General features: G+C 50.5%; 1 protein-coding gene across 4 annotated transcripts in view; it reads left to right on the top strand.

Annotated features, from left to right (window-relative positions):
• The window catches only part of ARHGAP26 (Rho GTPase activating protein 26), a 155,300-nt gene that overhangs the window by 100,028 nt on the left and 31,988 nt on the right, over nt 1-23,284 (top strand). For all 4 annotated transcript variants that reach the window (XM_052816225.1, XM_052816224.1, XM_052816227.1 and 1 more), the window contains exons 18-20: nt 5,487-5,646; nt 13,485-13,623; nt 19,294-19,447. In XM_052816225.1, coding sequence (XP_052672185.1) covers nt 5,487-5,646; nt 13,485-13,623; nt 19,294-19,447 — 453 coding nt within the window. The remainder of the gene's footprint in view (nt 1-5,486; nt 5,647-13,484; nt 13,624-19,293; nt 19,448-23,284) is intronic.

Genomic DNA, 23,284 nt, shown 5'->3' with positions numbered 1-23,284 from the left:
GAGCTGTTTCTTTCCTGACCCAAGTTTGCTTTTGACAAAACTCGGTATTGGGCTTCTCTGGTTTTGGGTACCAGGAATGGCAGGGATGCTAGCACCATTCCGTCTTTCCTTCCAAGCACAAGGAGGTGGCCATGCGCAGGCGGGTTGCACGAGCTCTGCGTTGCAGCGCAACGTTTTACAATGCGCCTGCAATAAAACGCCTGCTGCGCTCCCAGCCGTCGGCCGGCGTTCCCGAGGCAGGTGGGCTCCCGGGGCTGGGCAACCCACGGTGGGATCGAGCGAGGAGCTGCAGGGCCGCTCTCTCCCGAGGCACAGCTCCTCCGGCCCCTCGGAGAGAGCCGAGCAATGGGAGCCGCCGGCGCGGTGGCCAGCCCGGCCCTCGCCCCGCTCCTCACCCGGCTCTCCACCTACACACTCATCAGCTGCAGCCCAATTAAACTCAATAATGTGCGGGGATGATTTGAATGCACCCAGGAACATTTCCCAGAACTCATTAGATTTTATCCGATAAATACCACCAATTGTGTGCGCTCGCAGCCGCCTGCTCTCTGGCCGGCAGCGTGCGCGATCCAAATTAAATGGATGGAAACGGGGGGAGCTGGGGGGGCAGGGACACTGACTGCAGGGTGTCGCTTGAATTAAGCCACCTAAAACCTCGGCAGCCGTGCTGAACCTCTCCCCCAAGCAGGGAGCTATGCTCCCCCAGACGTGATTTTCTTTGCGAGGACTCGGTGGGAACGCGGCTGCTGTCTTGGTTGGGTCTTGCCGGCGTGGGTTAGCGCAGCTCTTCCACATACCGACTCGCCACCGAATGGATGGTGGATCCACAGATGCCTCTGTTGCTCAGCGTGCTGTCTGCATTCGCTGTGCTTTTTATCTTTCATTCATGTCCAGAGTCAAATGTGTTTAATTTGGAACAAACTCCCCAGAGCAGCCTAAATAATTTGGGGGATTGCTGGCCCTCTGCACGATTGGCTTTTCACGTTAAATAGAAGCTCTAATGGTGGTGGCAGACACGAAGTATATTTTTACCTGTAGCGATATGAATTAGCTGCATTATTTTCCATCCTATAAGGTCTTGTTAGGCCAGCCATTAACAAGCACTTTGTTTTCAAAGGTTTGTCCCAGGCATGGAAATAGAAACACTCCAGACTTTGCCTTTGTTCCCTTTCAGATGTTTGTTTTCTCAGAGATTTTTCTCTGAATCGGGGAAGATATTTGAACTAACAACAACACTCTTTGGCTGAGGCTTACATATGTTCATTTTATATATAAAATACATACACAAAGTGGTTCCAGCCACAGAAAGCAAGAGTTCTGTGGGGAGCAGAGCCAGGTGCCCGAGGTGGCATCCCCTGGGCAGCTCCCACGTGCTGCACCCGAGCGTTCTCCACCGCTCCCACAATACGGGTTTCTCTGTAGGTCACTGGAGAAGCAAATGCGTTCCTTAATTGGATTTCTATGAAAAAAATATGAGCTGTTGACCAGGCTGAAGAAACTTAAATCATTAACATCTGTAAAATAAAAGAGAGCCAGCGCAGCGCTTCCCACAGCCTGCAGCACCCCCAGCTCCGCCGCATTTCTCCTCTGTTACACGATGCTGATTGCAAGCCAGTGCAACAAAGAAATATTTACTGTTCCTGTATGCTTTCCCTGCACTGAAGCTTGACTACCAATTACTCTGTATTAAATTATGTTTGGTCATGACGGTGATTATACAGTATCCAGGCAACCCAGGCATAATCTAATTTAACACACAACATGGATTTACTCTGCTCCCATTCCCCTTTGTTTTTCCGAAAGTGAATGTAAAGTGAGCGGGCGTCCACGGACACCCCCGGGAGACACAACCTGCCCATCCAGCTGCAGGGACAGCGCTCCCACGGGAGTCCCCTCGGTGTCCCCTCGGGGTGGCAGAGCTCGGTCTCCAGCTCCTTTGGCTGGGCGCTGGCAGTAGCCAGCACGCCTCTTGGGTTTGCACCAAGTGGGTCAGGTCTTCATGGAACAAAGTCCCTTTGCAGGGCTGCTCGTTGGTGATGCATCGCTGAGTGCAGATATTCCCCCGGTCGAGGGGCTCTGCAGACTGTCCCACGGTGCCAGGCTGATCTCCCGCTGATCCCGGAGACACGTGGGAACCGTCGTGTGCTGCGAGGAGGAGGAGCAGCCCAGAGTCCAAAAGTCAGCGATAGCCCGGCACGTTGCAAGCACCAAGCAGGAGTTAAGAGGTTGTTCTGCACTTTTCTCCATTAGTTGTTGCTTCCCACCTCCTGTTTGTGCTGGAAGTGACTTCTGCAAAGCGTGGATGGAGAGAGAACTGAGAAAGGACCCATCTAAATTAATATTAGTGCAATTGCTTTCAGAGTGCACTGAAGGCCAGAAAGAAACAGCGGGTTAAAAGGAAAATACATCGAATACTTGGAAACCTTCTAAAGGACAGCTCAGGAATGTCACTAACAATGCCTGCTGAAAAGCACCAACATTGAACACACTTTGGGACGAGAACACCTCATCTTTAGAAACTGCGGCATTATCTTCTACTATAAAGGATGATGAAGAGGTATAATTTATAGTAAATTATCAGGTGGATAATGGATGTGGAATTTGAAGGATGTGAAAGGTGAATCATGTTTTGTAGCATAGCTTTGGTAACCGAGCGTTGTGAAGACTACTGCTGGAAAAGTACCCGTGGTACAGATCAGAAGTTCACGTGCCACCCGGGTTTATTCCAGAAAGGAACCAGACCTGCACAGTTGCAAAATGGCTTCCACACTTTACAAATTCAAAGCAAACACAGTAAAGAGGAGTTTGGTGCCGGCTGCGGGAAAGAGGCGAGGGCCAGCGCTTGTGTCTGGGCATGTGGGCATTCCTCGGGCAAAGGGCAGAGCCGGGTCTGCGGCTGGTGCTGCCGGACCATGTCTTGGTTGGGAAGCCATTAATAGTTTAATCTGAAATAATTAACAGGAGCGGGCACAGCTGCCTAGCCGTAATGAGTCAATGACAATGCAATTTATTAGAGTGATGTATTACATGGTAACGGTAATGAGAAATGGAGGGACCTAATTTTGTAAGACTTAGATCAATTCAGTTGTTTTTTTATAAATGAACATTGTTTTACTAACCACAGAAGATCATTAAAATTATTATTTTATTAGTACCTTTCAAAACTATTTGAATTACAGCTGCTTTTTTCAAAATCCAAATAGGAGCATGTGAACACGTGTCTGAAATATAGATGTTGTTGCAATGTAAAAATGTCATTGGCGTTTCTAAGTGTCTTGATGAGGAGGTGGGTTGGAGCAGGGGAAAAGGTTTGAATCCCTATGTACGTAGGAGGTTTCTTCCTGTAAGAAGCAAGTTTTTTCCTAAATAAGAATTTGTTTCCCGTTGGACTTCTTCTGCCTTTCTCTCGGCTCCGCAAGGTTGTGACCCCCTAAGGAAAGTTTGCTTCTACCCTCCCAGCGTTGCCGGTCGGGAGGCTGGTGCCGGCGTCGCTGTGCGCGCAGCTTGGCCCGCTCTCGCCGGCGTCGGTGAGGACGGGGACAGGCTCGGTGCCCGCCCGGGGACGGGGATGGCCGGCCGGGCTGGGTGGAGGCGATGGGGAGAGCCGGGGGGCAGCGGCCCTGCCGGGCAGTGCATCGGCTCGCCGCCGGCACGGGGCTCCTTCCTCCTCAGGGAATCGTCTCTGCAACCGGAGCCTTTCTCCGGGGCAGCCCATCTCGGGAGATTTCTCGGACACTTGTGATAAAATATTCAGAGCTTCCTGACAGTGGGGGAAGTTACAGGTAAGAGGGAGGTTCCGCAAGCTCCCAAGGGACTTTCACCAGGACCTCTGCACCTTTGAAGTTGTAAACCCAAGCCCAGATTTGGTGGAGGTGACAGCTCTGCATATTCTCCAGGGATATAACAGGCACCAGGGGTGAGACTTCTTGCCTGGGCGGTAAATAGGGCTGAAGTTGCTGGGGGAGGGAGCTAAGCCAGCAGTCCTGAGCCCCTGAGCATCCCTTGGGGACGAGGTCCTCTTCTGCTGCCTGAAGAGCCGTGTGTAGGGATGAGGAATGAGGAGTTCTTTGCTGGATCAAGTGAGATTTGGATGAAAAAGGACAGAAAGCATCTTTTCTTCAAAGCCAGCCCTAGCTTACGCTGTGCTGAAATAAGCCAAGCATGCACAGAAACGAGCACTGTGGTGTCTTGGCCCCGAGATCAATAATAAAAGCTCACGGCAGTAACTTTTCGGGACAATCCAGCAAGATCTGAGTCTCAGCCTCACTTTGTGCTAGCCTAGTGTGTTTGTCCAGGGAAAATGGGAGAGAAAGAGTAAAAGGAAAAACACTTAAAAACCCCCTTAAGCTAAGATCATGATTGCGCTGCCTGAAGTCGTTGAGTTTCCTGGTTGAAGAGGTCAGGAGAAAACCACAAGAAAGAGTCGCAGCGACAGGGCTGCAGGGCTTCCACCGCAGGTCCTCGTTGCGTCACCCGCGCACGTGTCATCGCGTTACGCGTCGTTGTGCGCCTCCAGCACGTCACTCGGGCCGAGTCCGTGGTACTCGGCCAGGTCGGTCCGTGCCTCAACCAGGCGTTCGCCGCAGAGCGGCCGAGCACCCCGGGTGCCCTGGCACCCGCAGTCGGACACAGCCCAGGGACCTCCGGGCTGCGCCCCGCGCTGCGGCGTGCCCTCGGTGCGCGGGGGGGTCTCTGGGGCTGAGCCAGGGCAGAGGATGTGCGCCCTTAGGGCTGCTGATGCTTTGCACCACTAAGATCAGGGGCCAGACCGGAGCTGCTCCAAAGTAACCCCCCCCAAAGGCACATGAACCACGGTACCAGGTCCTCAGCCTGAGCTGTTTCACCTTGCTGAACTGATCTGCTCCCGCTGGGCTGCAATACTTGCGAACGTAAAAATAGATGGAGACGACAGGGAGGAAGGCTCGGATGTCAGTGGATCCCTGCGAGAGCCGGTGTCCATGTCGCGCGGATTCCTTGGCAGGGTGGAGAAGGACGCGTGTGCGTGCACGTGGGTCCGGGGGTAAAGCCCAGTCTTCGCCTTCCAGCCTGTTTTGGTTGGGCTGGATGGGGCTGACCTCTGGTGCAGGCAAAAGCTTAAATGGGTGAGAAGGAGTTGGATTTTGGAACATATTAGGTCACTCATTCAGTTGGAGAGCAGCGTGTGTCAGAGGTCCAACAATTTGTTTTTAGAAGGGGTTTAAGCATTAATGATTCAAGATGTTTTCCTGGGAGTGGTTTGCAACATGAGACTCAGTGGCCAGCGTAGTGTTGGGGTTTTATGGGATTAGTCAATTTGCTGAGGCTGAAAGGTCTCTAGTAACACAATAGTTAAATTTGTACTTTTCCACATGGCTGAGCCTTCAAGGAGCTCACCAGGAGTGTAAAAAATGTAAACAGCATTGTAAGCTTTGTGCCAGCCATGAGGCAGGGAGGGGGTTTCCATGCGGATTAGTTCTATCACCTACTTTTTTTTTTTTTCCCTCCAGAGTTGCAAATAATCACAAGCAGAACCTGATGACTGTTGCTAATCTGGGTGTGGTATTTGGGCCAACACTGCTTCGACCTCAAGAGGAAACAGTCGCTGCCATTATGGACATCAAGTTTCAGAACATTGTGATTGAAATTTTAATAGAAAACCATGAGAAGGTAATGGCTTTACTTGCTTCTTTCACTGCAGTTAATTTGTGGAAATGAATTTGTCTCTCTTTGCAAACTGCAGCCCCCTCTCCCAGGGCCCCCTTTGCTCCCCGTGGGCAGCAGCACCAGCGGAGGCAGCTTCGCTGCAGGCAGTGGGGTTGTGCCGGGCAGAACGGCACCTGGCACCTCCCAGGCGTTCCGACCAGCGATGGACACGACTCGGGATATGGCGTAGAGGCTCCAAAACTGACAGGTCTTAGGCTGTAGTCGTGTAACCAGCGCAGCTGGTAACCAGCCTTTTTTATGGTCATCTTGGTGTGAGTCGGCATGGCCGTGTCTCTGTTATAGAAATCCCCCTTTCTTTCCCCTTTCCATCGCTTAATAAGAATTTGTCCTTAGTTTCAAGAGAGATGAGTGCTAAAAGAAACAGTGTGAGATGCACGCCTAGGCTGGCTTCCTGCTTTTCTGACTAAATCCGTGTTTATTCAAGTACTGGCTTTATCCACAACGCTGATCTCCTAAATTATGATGCATTTGACTTTGTCAGCTGTAAGGGTGTTCTTGTCTGCCAGTGGAGCAGAGGCAGCTCAGCGGGGCCGTGGTGCTGGCTGTCCCTCCCAGCCGGCCACGTGGGGTGGCTGCATGCAAACAGCAGTGCTAAAAAAATGCCATTTTCTTCTAAATTCAAACAGTTCCCTGATTACGATCTTTTGTTCGCCTGGTTTTGGTTGGAAAGAAATAACTAATTTGTGCATTCAGGCTGCGAAGAAAGAAGTAGAGGCAGGCTTGCCCATGGCCGGGGCTGCCGTGGCAGGGTGGCATCGCGGCTCTGGCGTGGGGCTTTGCTTGTAGATGTCTTGAATGGGTTTCTTGCAGGTTAAGGTGCAAAGCTGAGCCTCTGGTACATGCGGTGCGGGCAGCAGTACCGGGGCACGGCTGTGTGGGGCTGCAAAGGGGCATCAAACGCGCAGCCGATGGGGACGGGGGGACAGCGTCCGTTGTTGTCTGTTCTTGGAGAAATTGCTTCCACAGGCACATAAAGGCCATGGTATTTATTTAGGACATAGGAGCTATTTTCTTCTCCTCTGCATGGAATGTAATGGCAATGATGGCTTAATGATGAGCTGCTGTGCAGAGGGGTGTGCAAGCAGAGGTGATGAACCTGCAGTTGTGAGCAAAGCCCAGCTCCCCCAGCCTTGGTCCTGCGTGGAGGAACTGGCACGAAACCTCATGTCGGCCTTTGATGGTCACCTCTGTCCGTCTGTCATCTCTGTGTCGGTACAGGGGAGCATTCACCGCCTCTCCCTGGTGGTGATGAGCTCTTTGGCTGTGCCGCCTGCGTCACGAGCAGCACGGCGTCGCTGCGAGCGTGTTTTATCTCCCTTTCCCTCGCTGTGCTTTATGGAGCCCTTCCCTCATGGGCCCTTATAGAAACACATCTTTAGACATTGATTTTTTTCTGCCTGAATCTAGTCGCTTGCTGTGCCAGCCGAGCCCTCCGTCAGCTGGCATCTGTGGAGGAATCGATGACAGATTTCTGCAATGATCGCATCTGGGTGGGCTGCAGGGCTCGTCTCTGCTCACCAGCCAAATTACAGCTCCTGCCCCAGGGGGTCCTGGCACTTCAGTGGTTCCCCCTCCTTAGAAGTAATTTATGGCACCAGCAGAAGGCTGAATCTGCAAGCTGGCTACATACGTTTGTCACCAGTTAATTCTGCGAGTGGGTGTACCTGCTGCCTGGGGTGCCTGGGTGCAGCAAGGGCTGAAGTTGCAGGGTGCTGAGCTGCCCTCGCGGGGCTCACGGGGCCGGGGCCGTCTGCGGCTGCCACTTCACACAAGGATGCTGTCAGTGAAACGCCTGCGAACCTGTGTCCCCGTTTCTCCAGGGCTCTCGGGAAAAGATCCTGGGAAGGAGGGAGATAGGAAGAGGTGACTCCGGGAGAGGGAAATGTTTTAAATGCAGCGTTAGTGCCGGTTCAGCTCCCGCTTTAGGATTGTTTCGTTTCAGTGTATTTCTTAATTTGAATTGATTCAAGCTCATTGAAGGTTCCCCACAGGAGCTGCCGTGGGTGATTAGCAATATGCACGTTGCCTGCGCTTGTGCTGCTGGTGCTTTATATTGTTTTACACCGGTGACTCACAGACACTGTTTATGATTAAGTACATTCGCAGGGAAAATGTAATTGATTTGAATGGTTCCTGGCAATCAGCAACTGTCTGGTATTACATTATATTTCCCCCAGGTAAGTGGAATGCCTCTCCCGTCAAAATTACTGTTGTCATTGTGTAGCCAAAAAAATAAAAGCAAGCTTGGTGATGACATCTCTTGGTCTGAATAACTGCTGGCAGCTTGTTTACATGGTTGCTTCAGTGGGCTTATCTGATTGCCGGGGCAGTGGAGAAGGTTTCAGGGGGGTTAGTCAGCGTTCCACGCTCACCTGCCTGCATTTTCAGTCATCCCACCTGAGATTTGGCTCATCTTCCACGTGAGATTACCCCTTGGGAAAAACATTCGTCCCGAAGCCATGAAAGTATCAGAGAAGGATGCTGCAGGATACGGTGCTGATCGTCCCGTGTCTTCGCTCATTAACACGAACTTGCGCTCCCTTTGGCGGTACCTCTGGATTAACGTGTGCCCTGCACGCGCAATGTTTCCGATGAGCCTCGGGAGCGATGTGCAGTTTGGAATCGTAGTCAGCAAAACAGGGACTTTCTGAAGGTTCCCGAAATGACTGGTAAATTATGGTTTTCTCTATGTTGCCAGAGCGTCTGACACAGACCATTAAACGCTGTGTGTAATCCAAAAAGTTAAATTGTTTCTGGAGATTTAACAGGTTTCCAGGTCTCGGATCCAAATTGTTTGTTATACTCGCAATAACAGCAGTAAACTCTGAGACAGATTTTAAAGCTTCTCAGACATGTTCTCCTCAAGAAGGTCTCTGCTGTCACTGGGAATTGCTGCACTTCGGGTGATCTCCCATGGGTTGTACTGGCACCAGACCTTCTGGAAATGTGGAATAGCGTTGGGATGAGCGTAGAATTGGGGCTTGGGGAGGAGGGGACGATGGCTCCATTTGCCTGCCAGATGTTCCAATGCAGCAAAGAGGAACCCTGAAAAAGCCATGTGGAAGCAATGTGCCCAGCTCTCGGCTGCCCAGCGCTACCCAACGAACCAACAAAATGTCAAATTGCTACTTAATAAGGTATATCCATAAGCGATTCTCAGCCTTTTCTGTGTATGTTTGTGAATACAATACATTAAGGTAATGTATTATAAAATATATCCTGATGTTATATAACTAAATGGATAAAATGATTCTTCTCCTATGGCTCTGGATGTTGCCATGACAGGCAAACCAAGAACGTATCCTGTGCAAAAAAAAAATAAGGATGCTGTGTTGTATGCCTGGTTACTCAAGTGATTGCCATTTAAGACCGTATTTCTGACTTAAAAATTAAATGTTAGCCAAAAGTAATATTGAATTATTATTACATCTGGCAATTGCAGATGTCCATCCATTTTCTCTTCCAAAGCTTAAATTTTATAGCTCTCTGGAAAAGGCCGTTGTTCTGAAGTGTTACAAAATTAAGAGATCGATTTACTGTCTTGATGATGTTCCCTCCAGACAAAAGATTGACCAGGTGAAATGTTAATGCAGCCAGTATTGATGACAAGTAGGAGACTAGTTTATGCAGGGAATCACAGATATGCGAACACTAACCTCAGTAAATGGTACGGACTAATACTAAAGTCAAAGCCCTCAGCACCTCGTCTTCTTTTTATTCTTTTCTGTAATTAGCTGAAATGTTTAGTGATGCTGTTGGCAGTTTTAGGCGGTCCTTGTATAAGACTTAGTACCACCGACATTTTGAACGTCACGACAGCTTCTTATTCTCCAAGTTCCTTGAGTGAGTGCAGATGCAGCTTTGTGCATGGGAATACACCAAGCTGTTGGCCAGAGCAGAGACCGGGGGTGGACCTTTATATGCTGTTATATCGCATCCCTCTGATTTGGGCAGGATACCTATTCCATCTGGTTTTCACCTTCCTTGTAATAAAATGGGTGTAGTGGGGCAATTAACACCAAGCACGAGGAGATCCTCCAGTGTGTGCCAGGGTGTGGGGAGGGAAGGAGGGCTCTGACGGGGGGGGCACCATCCCCGGCCCCACCAGCACCCCCAGTGCAAGCGTGGGCGGCCTGGCGGCAGGGAGCAATTCCTCCGAAACCCATGGGAAGCGCACGTGCCTCATCCCTCTCTTTGCACAGAGCAGCCGTCGGTGCTGGGGGGGCACCCTCGGTCCTCAGTGCTGGTGATGGGGCCACGGGCCGGTGTCTCTGGAAGAGGTGCAGGATAAAGGATGTAGCAGGACCTGGGTGTGTTTGATTCAGAGGTGGGAGAGAGGTTTAAAAAAGCCTTTAAACTAACGTCTGAGATGAGGTGCTGCCGGGTCTTTGCCGTTTTGCAGACAGGGGAGAAGGTGTGGAGCCACGAAATTGCCGCTTGCATCAGGCTGAGCGAGCGAGCATGGTACGGCTGTAAATGTGATTTATGAATCCTGGCTGCTTCTCTCCCACTCTGGCTATTAAACTGTCTCTCTCTCCCCGTTAATTGGACTCTGTGACTGGGAGAGCTGTAACACAGGTTTGCGTAGTGAGGAGCATGTCTCGGCTATTCTTGTTAAATTAAAAAATGAAACAAACCTGAGAAACTTTCCTGTGAAGAAGAGTGGGGTTTTTGTGCAAGCGATGTCTGAGCTGAGGGAGATGGAGTGGGAAGTTTCGGTCCAGCAGTGCCGGTTTCCTGGGCTGCTGAAGAGATCGGTGCCGTTTCCTGGTGCACAATAATGGCAAAGTCGCATCTACAGTGAGCGATTTATCTTGCAGTTCTTGGCGTCTCTCCTTAGACCTTCAAAATCAGCGTTGTGCTTTTTTAAATATATCTGTTAATTGACTTTTCTCCATTGTGAGCGGCTAAATTTAGCCCGTGTGCTTTGTGCTCAGAGGTGGTAGAGAGAGCGGCTTTTAATAGCCCTGCCTCCGCCTCCGCGTTGCTTCTGCTCCCCCCTCTCTGCCTTTATCTCGGTGGAGATGCCGTAGCGGGCTTGGGACACCGAGGAGATCCGTGGGTGAAGACCATCTTGGAGAAGCACTGGTGTTTCTGCTTCATCAGCAGGCCGTGTCATGCTGTCGTCGCCACGGCGTGCCGGCCGGAGCCGCGGCTCTCGGTCCTGCTGCAGCGTGGGCTGCCGGCCGTGCCGCCGGGGCAGCGGGTGTTCCTCTGGGGAGCTCGCTGCTCGAGGGGCGAAGGGTGCTCATGGAAGAGGTTGCGGCTTACTAAAAGAAGTTTATAAGGTAGCCAGAAGTGTATTTACCGAGCCCTTAGGTGGCAGTTGTGTCAGTGCCTGAAGCGCAGGCTGTAAACCCGAGGGCTCCAGCGGAGCACGAGCACACCGGAGCCTGCGACGGGAAGGGCGGGTGGGAGACGGTGGGCTGCGTGTGGGCGCAGGCTGCCTGTCCCCTGCCTCCTGCGCTGCCTGCACGTCGCCCTGCCTCCGCGAGTGCGGCCGGGGAGCGTGCGGCACGAGGGTGCAGCGCAGGGCCATCTGCAGCGCGGATGTTGGGGCTGAGGAGGCATTTTAACTGAAATACAAAGTTGGTTATGGTGAGTTGGGAGTGTGCAAGATGCTAGGTGCTGAAGCTTTTTAGTAAGATTGTTTCATAATGACATTCCAGCTGCATTTAAAAATGCAGCCTCCTTATGAGCTGAGGCTGGTTTTAGTCACTGAGTTCATAATTTAAGAGTATATATATCTTCTCTTATTAAAGACCAAAAAAAGGAGGCGAAAACCTGGAAGTTTATTTTCAGGTGTGCTGTGGGAAATCATTGCATAAAATGCAATTCATAAATCAATACTTTTATCTTGCTTGATTTATATATTTCAGTGTAGTTCCCAATTAGAATTTACTATTGAAAAGCAATTTGAAAGCAAGAACATGTTAAAGCAGGCAGTGGCTGTGCCAGGTATGGGCAACGGAGCCCAGGGCAGGCAAGGTGCCCCTGGTACCGATTTTGCTCCCCCCCCATGCTGAGGATCCTGCCCCAGAGAAGCTGTATTTAGCACGCAGAGCGAAGGGCTCACGGCTCGGGTCCCAGCAGCCGGGACAGGCACCTGAAGCATGTGCAGCTGTGTAGTGTTTTAGCATGGTAAGCAATGCGCTACGAATAGCCCTTCTAACCGGGACCTGCGAGCTGGGCTGAGTGCCGGTGCCTGTGCTGGGGAGGGCTCTCGGGGTGCTGGGGAGGGCTGGTGGGGTGCAGGGAGCGGGGTGCGGCGGCCCTGCGAGAGGCTGGGGAGCCACTGGCCCCCAAACTCCTGCGGGGAGCCTGCGAAACAGCCGCTTTGGAGGTGGGAACGGCTGCGGGCGGGCGTGCGTGGGGTGAAAACGAGCGGTGCCGCATGCAGAAAGCGTGGCATGGGCTGCTTCTCCCTCCGCTAATCCATAAGCCCAGGAGGAATGTGTGAATGAGCTCAGCAGAGCTCTCCAGGAAGGGTTGCAGTAGGACTCCATAATCCATCCATCTGTTTCACAGCATGCCCCACTGTGCACAGTCGGATTCAACTGCTCACTTGGTCGGGGCCGGGGCCGGGGCCGGCCGTGCAGGAGCTTTGCAGGGTGATTCATCGCTGCCTCCTGCGCCTCACCCCGTCTGCGGGCTCCGAAGCCAAACCTGAGCCCGGGCAGCGGGTCCCTGCGAACGGAGAGGTTGGGGAGCGACGTCCTTAGCCGCGAGGTGTTTGATTCATTGAGAACGGTTCGTTAGTTCCTCCCCGAGGGCCGTCAGTACTGCCCTTCACACCCGCCTCTTCACGCTTTTGGGGAGAGATGCGACATTAAAATTTTTGGCTAACGCGTCTTGGCTCTTTAGCGTTTATTTGTAGAAATCGGCATGGAGGGTTTATGTGTGCGTGTGAGGATTTTGTTGTTGTTCCATGAAACAAACCAATTAACTGCTGGCAGCCGGTCCCCCTTGCTGGCAGGTGGCCTATGATGGCTTTCTGCAAGGCAAGGGCTGCCGGTGACCAGCGGCGACGGCTGCGTGCTCCGGAGGAGTCACCCCAGTGCTGCGGCGGGCAGCGAGCTGCCTCTGAAATACGGTTTTCCTCTTGGTCACCCCCGGCAGTGCTGGTCGGCTGTCTGGCAGGGGCAGGTAGAGCAGGGAAAGACGCTGAGGGGTGGTGTTTAATATACCCTAGCGCAGGGAAACCTTCAGAGAGCTGGTCTTGAGGCAACGCTGCTGTTGTCTGAGCCTGGCGTTCCAGAAAAGAAACAATAAATAACCAAACATCAACAACAAACAAAGCTGCTGCACTTCAGGTTTGTGCAGTTTTAAAATTCCATCCCCTCGAGAAAAATGCGATTACTCGGTTTTCTGACAGCTGTGGCTGGAAGTCGCGGGGACTTTCCCAAGCTGGTCGGCATCAGTGGGTGCGAGGGTGCCGAGGGCTGCACTGCGGGTAAGCGTGCGTGGGGACACACCGGTTTGTCTCGTCATCACCCACTGAGGCACCACACGCCCTCGAAAACTCAGCAGAGTGCCAGAGTGTCGGGGTTCTTCCCAACTTGCAACACGCATCTTGGGTGAAGATTAGAGAAAAGGAGTGCAGACAGGGTGGGAATGCGGAATTTAGGAAATTGTACCCAAAATGTCGCCTTGTTGAATGCATGTCTTCCTTAGACACTGCTCTGCAGAGCGGTCGCAGAGCAGTGCAGGCCAGGCAGGTAGACAGCTGTTCTGTTCCAAGGGGTGATGCCAAAGAACAACTTGTTTATTATTTTTAACAGATATTTAACACGGTGCCAGAGACTCCGCCATCAAACTCGCAGCTGCTGTTATCTCGCAAGAAGAGCACGGACTCGAAGCCTCCCTCCTGCAGCGAGAGACCACTGACGCTCTTCCACACAGCACAGCCCAACGAGAAGCGTAAGTGTGCCGAGCCGCAGCTCCCGGCTTTCCCACTTGACAGAGTTTTTGCCCTAATCGTGACTAATGGATTGTAATTCCCATGCCATTCCCATGCAATTTTACTGGTGTCAGTGGAAGAGACGATTCCCATAACAGGGTCAGGCTTCAGTTTCCTCTACTGCCACATTGATGGGGAGTGTGAAGACTGCCTGGCTTCCAAGCCCTTAGCCAGGGGCTTGAAAAGAGGCTGCATTAGCACAGTATAAAGTGTTGCTGTCCCTTCCCCACCTGACGGGCCCTCGCGCATTCCCGTTCTCATGTTCTTCGACCCCCATCCTCGCCGACATCAGCTGCCGAGACGCGCTCCTGCACGCGGGGCGCAACACATGGGGCAAGGGTGGACACCCGCCTGCATCTCCAAAAGGTGACCCTTTTTGGATGCCCTGAGGCACTTTGCCTTTTACAGACACGAAAACTCGGCCAGGAGGTTCTGCATTTTTCTGAGGATTATGTGCTATGGCAGTTTAAAAATGTTGAAGATCATCTTTCCATTTCTGTCACTGATTGATACTCCAGATATTTAGGTGAAAGAGTCAGCGCCCCATCCCTACTCATAGAGTGGCAGAGATGTGTCTGCTCAGGCTGTTGCTTCACGTTACAGCATAAGCCCAATTCCCAGCTCTCCGGTTCCTCCTGGCCATGCGCTCCCAACCCTTGCCTCGGGCTGCTCCTGGATCTGGCCAGTTGCACAGGGAACTGTCCCAGTTTGCTAAAAGAGCAGGAGAGTAACCTGGTGAGCAGAGCAAGTGCTCAGGAGCTCGACTTGCTTTGCTTGGGCAGGTGGGTGAGTGCGGAGAGCGAGGGGCAGGGGAAGGTGGGAGTAAACCCGTCTCCCCAGGACTTAAAACTGCCGGGTGCACGGAGTGGTTGCTGTGTACTTTGCTGACTCTCAAAACATGTGGGCTTGTCTGCCTCTGATTGAGTTACTGTTAATTATCAGGCATGCTCATTTCGGAGGATGTCATAATGATACACGTGGGTTTAAGGAAGCAGTGGTAGCACCAAAGCGTGCTCTGGAAATAGCGTATCGCACGACTCTCAGTGGAGCCTCAAATATCAAAAGCTGCTTTTGAAAAATTTCAGCCTAAGTAATTTATTTACTGCTAACTAAGCAGTTGCTTGTTAGACTCTAGAGTCACCTGGCTGCCAGAGCCTTTGTGTACCATCCTCCCCTTGCCTAGAAGAGGAACTGAGTTCATTTATTTATTTCCGCATTTATTTATTGCCACAAGAAGCAATGTTTTCTCAACTTTCCACCTGACAGTCTGTAATCTCCTGTGTCTATGGGAAGCCACTACCATTTTATTCAGCGTATGCCATCCCTGCTGCACGTGTCAGTTGAGGAATAACGTGAGGTTTCCTTTCTTACCGGTCCGGACAGGGGCCAAAGCTCTAAGTCAGGCTGAAGCGTGAGGGCTTGGACAGCAGCTGCAGCCGAGCGGAGTGCCACATCTGCATCATGTCCTGAGCTGTGACACAGAGACAGCTCCGCCGTGACACAGAAACAGCTGGCACCTTCAGCAGCCTCCCCGCCGCAGAGCGCTGGCTGCACCCGGCTCTGGGGGAAGCCCCTCTTCCCTTTGCGGGTGGCTGTCTGGGGGGTGAGGGACGGGGAGCCCTGAAGTACGTGGTCACTTTGGTGCTCGTGCTTCAAAATATGTATTGGAAGAGGTAAAGACGGTTCAGAGGAGCCCCAAACACAACAGGAGCACTGAACACATGCCACAGGGGTCATTCCTCTATGAAACAAAGACATAATAAGATCTAATAGCTGGAAATCGAAGCTAGAGACGTTCAAAATAGAAACGGAGTGCATATTTTTTAAGACTGAGAGCAATTTAACCATAAGAAGTTAAGTGGGACAGTGAATTTGTCATTACTTGAAATCTGTTCATCGAAGTCAAATATCCTTCTCATATTTTCACTAAAATTCATTATACAAAGCTGTGTGTAAGTCCAAAATTATAATGTTCAACAGACAGGATCATGCAAGAGAGCAGATTAGCTAATTATAGTGATTATTTCGTTGTTAAACATTCACATTTTTGTCCACAACTGACCCAGGAACTGAGTGCATATTGTGAAACAAGTGTCATTAACGCAGCAAATGCACCATTTTGTTCCTTGTTAGTTCGTCATTATAAACAGTGTTTTGGGACTTTGCTTGTATTTTGTTACGCAGAGTGCTTTTGTCATCACCTCTGTGGTCCCTGTGGATAACTTTCACCAAAGTGCCCTAGATCAGGTTATCAGCCAGAAGCTGCTGCTCTGCTCTCTGGCAAGGTGTGTGGTGTTGGCTGGAGGAGAGCCCGGAGAAGCCGGAGGCTTCGGTGAGGCTCCTGCGGCTCTGCCCGACTTACTTTTCATTAAGATTCACAAGGGTTTGGGTAAGTGGTGAAAACTCAAACTCAAACTCACTTTGATGTGTTGCTGGTTCTTGAGCTGGAAGAGAGGGAACTTGCGCCGGCTGAGCAGTTCAGTGATGGGAGAGTTTGTTGTTTAGCGAAGGGAGGACTGCAAAAAATGTCCAAGTGCAGCTCTCCCTTAAGCCCTTCCTTTCCAGGAAGGTAGTTCTGGGGCTCTTGGAGAGAAGCTGCTGGTTTGGTTTATTGACAGTAGCTCTCTCAGTGATGGGAACGGGCCACGGTGCCAGCAGAGAGGAGACGCAGCCAGGAGCTGGGGCCAGTGGCAGGGGCTGGGGCTGTGCTGCGAGGGGGATGCCGGTGGTCTGCAACGAGAGCGTGGCCGGCTGTGACCCCCCTCGCACCCGGCTGTGCCGGCGGTTTGCAAAGTGGCTCTTCTGCCTTCTGTGTGATGGAGAAGGAACACGCTTTAGCTGACTGGCGGTTCTGCTCTTGTAGTTGTAAGACCAAATTACATCTCACAGCAAAGAATCCTTCACATAAGCTTTTAAAAACATGAAGCAAAATACAGTATCGGCCTTTCAAAAGGAGGAAACAAAACAAAACAAGAGTTTCAGATTCTGCCCTTCATCTCCCTTCCTCTTTAGATGAAACACTTCCAGTTTCTTGACTGATAGGGACTTTAATTCAATATTGGCTGGTAGCTAGCTCTGAGATTAGGCAGACAATTGACACTGATTTGTTAGGCTTACGGAGCTTATTTTTGGACTTCAGCCTCCAGCAGAAAATGTTTGGAAATAATAAGATGTAGTGTTAGACCACACTCCATCGGCTCAGATCCGTGCTCCTCACAGCCTGCGGTACGGCCGTTGAGTCCGGTGGGGCTCAGTGGGGGCCAACCCTGGGCTTGGCCTTCTTTATACGCTACGGAGGTGGTCTGTCATGGCACTGCTTAAAACCTGTTCGGGCAGATGCAAAAATCGAGGAGTGATTTGGATTGGCCTTTGGGGGTTTTTAGGTCCTTAGGCAGCTTAATTTCTCTCTTATTTCATCTGCTGGCTCCCGCGTCTGCCTGTCAATATTTGTGGAGGTCAGCGCTCTGCTTTTCTTCGCTTGTGCCTCTTTTTATCTTCTGCATGGATAATCTTTTTCATCACAAAGTGCTTATGCCTTCTGAGTCCAGGGGGGCTTTTGCCAGCTCGTAGCTTCGTATCAGAGGACCTGCCCCGGCTCCGGCCGGACTCCGTGCACTCTCCTCCGTCAGCCGGTCCCGCTGTGCGACACCCGCAGCCTCCGGCTGAATTGCAGCTCCAGCACCAAACTGATCGCCTGCTGCTGGTGCTGGGCGTAAAGCATAGGCCAATAAATGTCTTTAAAGTGGGCACTCTGGGGAAATCGCTCTTGTTACGAGGTTTTCTGATGGCTTAGGGAAAGCATGGCTTGTTGTTTGAGCCACTGTATGGCTCGAAGCTGACGAGATAGTTCGTATTTTCCTTTTGGCACGTCAGACGGTGGTGAGTTGGAAACCATGGCTGGGAAAAAAATCCTATTAGGCGCACTGGAGGAACAAAGTTGGGGACAGAGAGGTGTATGTGCTGCTTGTTCCCTTGGTGGCTTATTGGAGATCAAGATTAATGAAATGCAATTTCAGGAATGTGTTGACATGTATCAACATAATTATCACAACTTTGGCTTTGGCTGATCTCTGGAAGACAAGCGCAACCTGAGCTAAACCAAGTTTTAGTCCTGTCTTGCTGCCATGTAGGCGCTGATTTTGTCCAGGTACCAGGAAAATGCAGCAACTCTAGCGAAGGAGTGTGACAAGGAGCATTAGACTCTGCTCTTCCCCCTGGCATCCACAAACCTTTTGCTAATGTGGACTTTTCTCTTTGAAACACCATGCTCATCTGCGCCTGAGACAACGCTGCTGCCAAGCTATGTTACAGAAATACAGGCGGTTTCTTTCTGCTGTATGTTCAGGATTAACTTTTCATATATCCCAGGAGTTCTTCTTGCACTCTTTTATCCTTCTTTAAATGTGTACAGGATATGGATGAATATCACATGTTCTCCTTCTAACACAAGCAGAGGTGTACAATTTAAAGGGATTGAGTATAAGGGGTTCCCTATTTCTATGTGCTTTTTGGTAGTAATTTGATTATATTAGTGTGCACTGGAAAAATAATTTTTGAAAGATTTATCATTGAAGTAGGACTCATTATGTTTTCCAGCAGATGCCTATTTTTCAGGAAAACGTCAACACAGAAGTAGCAGTTCTCTGCAACAGGGCTGCTTTCCATGCCATCAGTAATGATAATTGCTTCTCACAATTACAATTACTGCTTATACGGAAAAGGCATCTTACGAAAATGAATTAATGTGATTTTAGGTAATCGGCGTAAAGCTGAGGAGGGAGCCCATGCTGCGGATGTGGGTTTGGGATGCATAATATTTTCACTCCTCACTGCTGAAGTTACACAAATAAGGGGGAAATCTTTTAACAGGATATGATCAGGGGAAACAAGAAACTCTTAAGAAACCTCCAGATTGTCAGCGGAGCAGTGCCAGCATTTCCCCAACGCAGTACAGCCGGCACTACGGCGGGAGCGGGCATGAGGCACTATTTCGGATCAGATATAAAGCCAAGTTTCTGACCCACAGCTGGTCTGTATTTCAGAAGAGCTGAGCTGAAATGGAGCGGAGACCCCGTCCCCTTTCTCCTTATAGACCTGGCCAGGAAAGATCGATAGTCGTTGACGTCAAGTCCTAGGCTGAAGCATTTTTTTCTGAGATAAACTTCGGGGTGATCTGTCCTGTTCTTGTTCTAAAATGTTGTCCTACTCTGTCACACAAACGCTCAGACCCTTGGTAGCTGATTTCAGTCACAGAGAAATGCACTCCTGTATATAGTTTGCATTTTAATTTTTTTCAGGTTGTGTAGTACTTTGGATGTCTTTGGGAATATAAAATATTAATGCCTTGAGAAAATTGAGTATTTTCTTACTAAAAAAGGTATTCATTTAAAATGTAGCTGCATCTTAAAAGAAAAAAAAGAGCACCTGGTATTTCTTATAGTTTATTGGATAATATCTCCGTAAACTAACTGCCTGTCTTCTGAGATCTGGGAAGCTGCTGCCCTGTTTGCATTAGGGCAAGGATTACTACTAGGAACGCTCGATGCCTTTGCAGCAGTATGCTCTTTATTTTGTATGCAATGGCAGCTGTGTGTGATGGCTGACGATTCTTGGGTTTTGATTTTTTTTAGAGGAGAACAGGAACAGTATCATCAACTCCAGCTTGGAATCCGTCATCTCTTCAAACGTAAACAGCTTCCTCAACTCCAACAGCGCTCCCCAGCCCAGCCTGAACTCAAGTGATCTTGAACTAGAAGTAATTAAACCCAACAGGCCAAATTCACTGTAAGTACAGTGGTAATTAGTGTTTTATAAGCTCTCCATCCTTAATCTTTAATCAGGGCTGTTTCTTACTCTGAATCCCAGCAGTTTGTTGAAGAATACAATTTAATATTTTAATTTTTAATGGGTGTCTAGCATGTGCCCTGCATTTTTAACTCGGTCTAAGCGGTGGAATTAGTGACTGTGGGTTATATCTGCTGGTGAGTTTCAGCTCTGATTATTTTGCACATGTGGAATATTTTTCGAGCAGAACTCCACACTGCTGCTTGAACTGCTCGACCCATCTGGTGATAACTCCAGCAAACACAAAGGACTTTTCTTCTGAGTTAAATTCTATGACTGTTGTCAGTACAGTTGATCTCGGGCCAAATCTGTGCCATTGCTTCTGCTATTGCTTCCTTCATCTGGAAAGTTCAAGGGAAAAAATAGCGACCTTAGCAATGACTCCCTGGGGACGGCCGAGTTATTTATGAAGTCCCCTGAACTCGACACAGCTGAGCCCTCGCGCCGATGGCCGTCTCTGCTGGGGGAATTTCCTTCCTGCCGCGGCTCTGCCGGGCCCGATAGCATTTTCCCACAGAACCTCCCCTCCTCGTACATGTGAAGATCTGCTCAGATCTTCAAGAGCCATTGCAGTCCTTGCAAGCCGAAGCCAATTTTCCCCCCAGCGCTCCTCGGCACGCCCCTGCCCGTCCCTATGGATCAGCCGGGAGGAATGCTGCTCCTGCCGCAGCAGTTTATGGCCTTGCCGTATGCGGCGACCTTCTCAATTAAGGCAGACCTTCCTTCCCACCCCTCCAGTCCTCCCACAGGCTCTGAACACTTCCAGTTCCCACTCAACCGTAGAAGCCCCCAGTCCCTTGAGAGCAGACAGCAACATTTTTGCTTTAGCTGCTTTCTTCTGGTTATCAGCAGAAGGATTGCTAAGGGCTCGAAATGGATGAGTACCAGGGCGGGTACTGGTAGAGATGGTGAAACGTGTGGCTGTTGGCTTGGTAGAGAGCAGGGGTTGGGGTTTGGGGGGTCTGGGGCGCAGCCCTCGCTGCCAGCATGCGGGGACCCGTGCCTGCAGCGGTTTGCACGGGCAGAAAGGTAAGTACGGAGCGGGCAGCTGGCACTACTGCCTGCGTGAGCCTGTGTGTGAACAGAGGACAGGCTCTGGCTTTCATCCATCTGCTCTGCCTCTCTCCTCACCATTACTGCCACTAAAACCGTGAGCTGCATGAGTACCAAACCAGCCCAGCCTCTTGTTGGCCTCTCCTGGCGTTGGCTCCGGGAGCGGGGTGCGTAAGGCTCAGCTCTGTGCCTCGCCTGCTGTCTGTGGATTTACCTACTGCGAGAAAGCCGCCTGCAAGGAGTGTTGCGGTGGCAGAATAGAGCACCCAAAAGGTAGGATGCCTCTAAACTAAGGTTGTGCGTTACATATATTATGTACCGCGTAAAGGTGCGTCGATATCCCATGCCCGTACTTTTGATTGAAGCTCTGGAAGTCAGTCACATACCATTCCCCCAACAGGATGTTTTTAGTTTATTTATCCTTCGAGGGTAAAAAAAATTATGTGACTTATAATACAGCAAGTTTTGTGAGCCTGAGTCTTGCTGTGACCTTACAGGAATTGTTTGCCAAATTCGCAGTTTTTCAGATTCCAAGAGTTGCCTCTTCCAATAATTTCTTTTTTAAAGGAAGTCATAAAGAAGTTCAGCAGAATAAATCAGTTAAAGCTATGTGAGGCTTTGGGGAACAGAGGCATCTTGCTGTTACTGAGGAATTAAGTGAGCAGACCGGCAGTGAAACCATTTGCTTGCCGCCAGTTAAGGGGCCTTTACAATTTTGCGAAGTGAAATAGTGATTAGCAGGGTAGCACCGGCAGCTCTTATGGCTCTGATGGTGTTTGTGGCATTCGGTGCTTTTCCTCAAATCCAGTGATTATGTGATCATTTCTACACACGCAGGAATACACAAGTTTTCAGTCCATGTTGAGCTAAAGGTTGAAAAGTGAGTCTTAAGGTGAATAATACCACAAGGCAAATATTTTCTTCTCTATAACCCCAAATATTTAAATCAAATATCTTTAATCCAATCTTTGAATGAGAAATGAAGCATCTGACGTCATTTTATTCTCTTTAAAGAGTATGTATAGATGTCACTTCAGCCCCTCTGTGCCCGCTTACCCACGAACACAAGTCTGTGCCCATGGTTTTGGCAGGTCCGGCAGGTCCGTGGTGTTTTGCCCTCAGTGGTCAGCGCTCTACGAGGGGTGTTGGTTTGCAGTCGCGAGGATGAGGAGGGCAAGGAGGGCTGCCAGCAGCAGGTTTATCCCCCAGCCCTGCCCCCCGGCTCTTTACAGACTGCAGTCTGGGTCAGGGCAGGGTGTCTGAATGGTGCCAGTATCCCGGCGGCTTTGTCATTGCTGCTCTGCGGGACTACCCAAATAATATCTGTATAAAGCCGCTTCTGTTTTTTTAACCAGCTGAGTAATTTGGGCTTTGCAGGAAGCCTTGGGCAGCTACGCACACTGCAGTCGGTCTGTAGTATCTGTCACTGCCGTGCAAGGGGTTCTGGTGCTGCCCTGTAATTACCGGACCCACAATTAGGGTATATGGCAGTGGGGAGGGTCTCAGGGTGCCTTGCCCTTTGCACTCCTTCAAATACTCTGCCAAATTCTCTGCTGGTCCCGTGAGACCCATCTTTGAGCTCTGCTTCAGGACTTTGGGTTTTTTCTTGTGTTCTTCACTGTTTTCTCTAATTTTTCGGCTGTGGGCCAGGGCTGTCCTGTTTGAGGACCCGTTTAGGAGGGGTTGGCTTTCCTGGCAGCCTGCCCACGAGTTGATCAGCTGCCTGAGCTGGGAGCCAGTGCTCGCCAAAATTCAAACCCTGCAGCTGAAGAGCTGTAAAATTCCAGGTGTGCGGAGGCCAGGAAGTGCTGCTTTCCTCCTTGAAAGAAAAAGGGATTTCTTTCTGAACAAGAAACTCTTTAAGAGAACAAGTACAAAAGAATCCTGGATTCAGTGTTTCCTTCCCTTCGAGAAAGGGACCTCTGCTTCCCTAATGGGACAACAGCAAAGGTTAGTAAATTAAAAATTACTCCTGACCAGAATTTGATCTACTCCTTATTTTCTGCTAAATGCGTCGCTGGAAAAAATGGGCTGATGGAGACTTCCGTGCAGGGGAAATGCCTTCATTAATTAGGGCCTTTTCCTGCTTTATTCTGAGGTTTGATGCCTTTAGGTGTTGGTGCGTCTCTCGCCCTTTGCCCGCACTTTACCCCGGTGTCCTGTCCAGCCTCGCCGTCCCGCCAGGCCCCAGTCTCAGCTGAAGCTGTCCTGAGCTGGGTGCCCACCTAGGGAGGGCGATGAGCAGAAGGGGCACACGATGAGCCTTTCGACATTAATGTCGCTTTAAAATCTTTGCTTATGTTGTCTCGTGGCATCAGTGCCTTTGCGTCACCTTCTCACACGTGCTGCGAAGCGGGCAGAGCGTGACGGCTGTGAAGGGGAAAACACATTTTTTCTGCTGGTCACAAGGTACCAAACTCTGGTCTGTGCTCAGGGAAAGCTGTGCCGTTGTGTTGCCCCAAAGTGATGTCCACCTTGGAGCTGCTCTCCAGCCCAGCCAACGGCAGAGGCAGCGGTGTGCCTGAGACCATCAAACCTTCCCATCATTAGTTGCCTGCTCCCCACAGGCTGCAGCTGGATGCAGTGCTTCCACCGTCATCCTTTAAGCCTTGTAGAGCCCAAGTGGGGTGTCCCCACACGCGACGTTTCATGTTGGGCACGGTGGCTCCTGACTGCATGGGAGCTGTGGCACAGCTGCTTGCCCTCTGTAAAAGCGCTTTGGGA

Source organism: Harpia harpyja, chromosome 20 (genome assembly GCF_026419915.1).
Source record: "Harpia harpyja isolate bHarHar1 chromosome 20, bHarHar1 primary haplotype, whole genome shotgun sequence".
Lineage (NCBI taxonomy): Eukaryota > Metazoa > Chordata > Aves > Accipitriformes > Accipitridae > Harpia > Harpia harpyja.
Note: the sequence above shows the minus strand (reverse complement) of the source record. Positions and strands in the feature narration are given on the sequence as shown.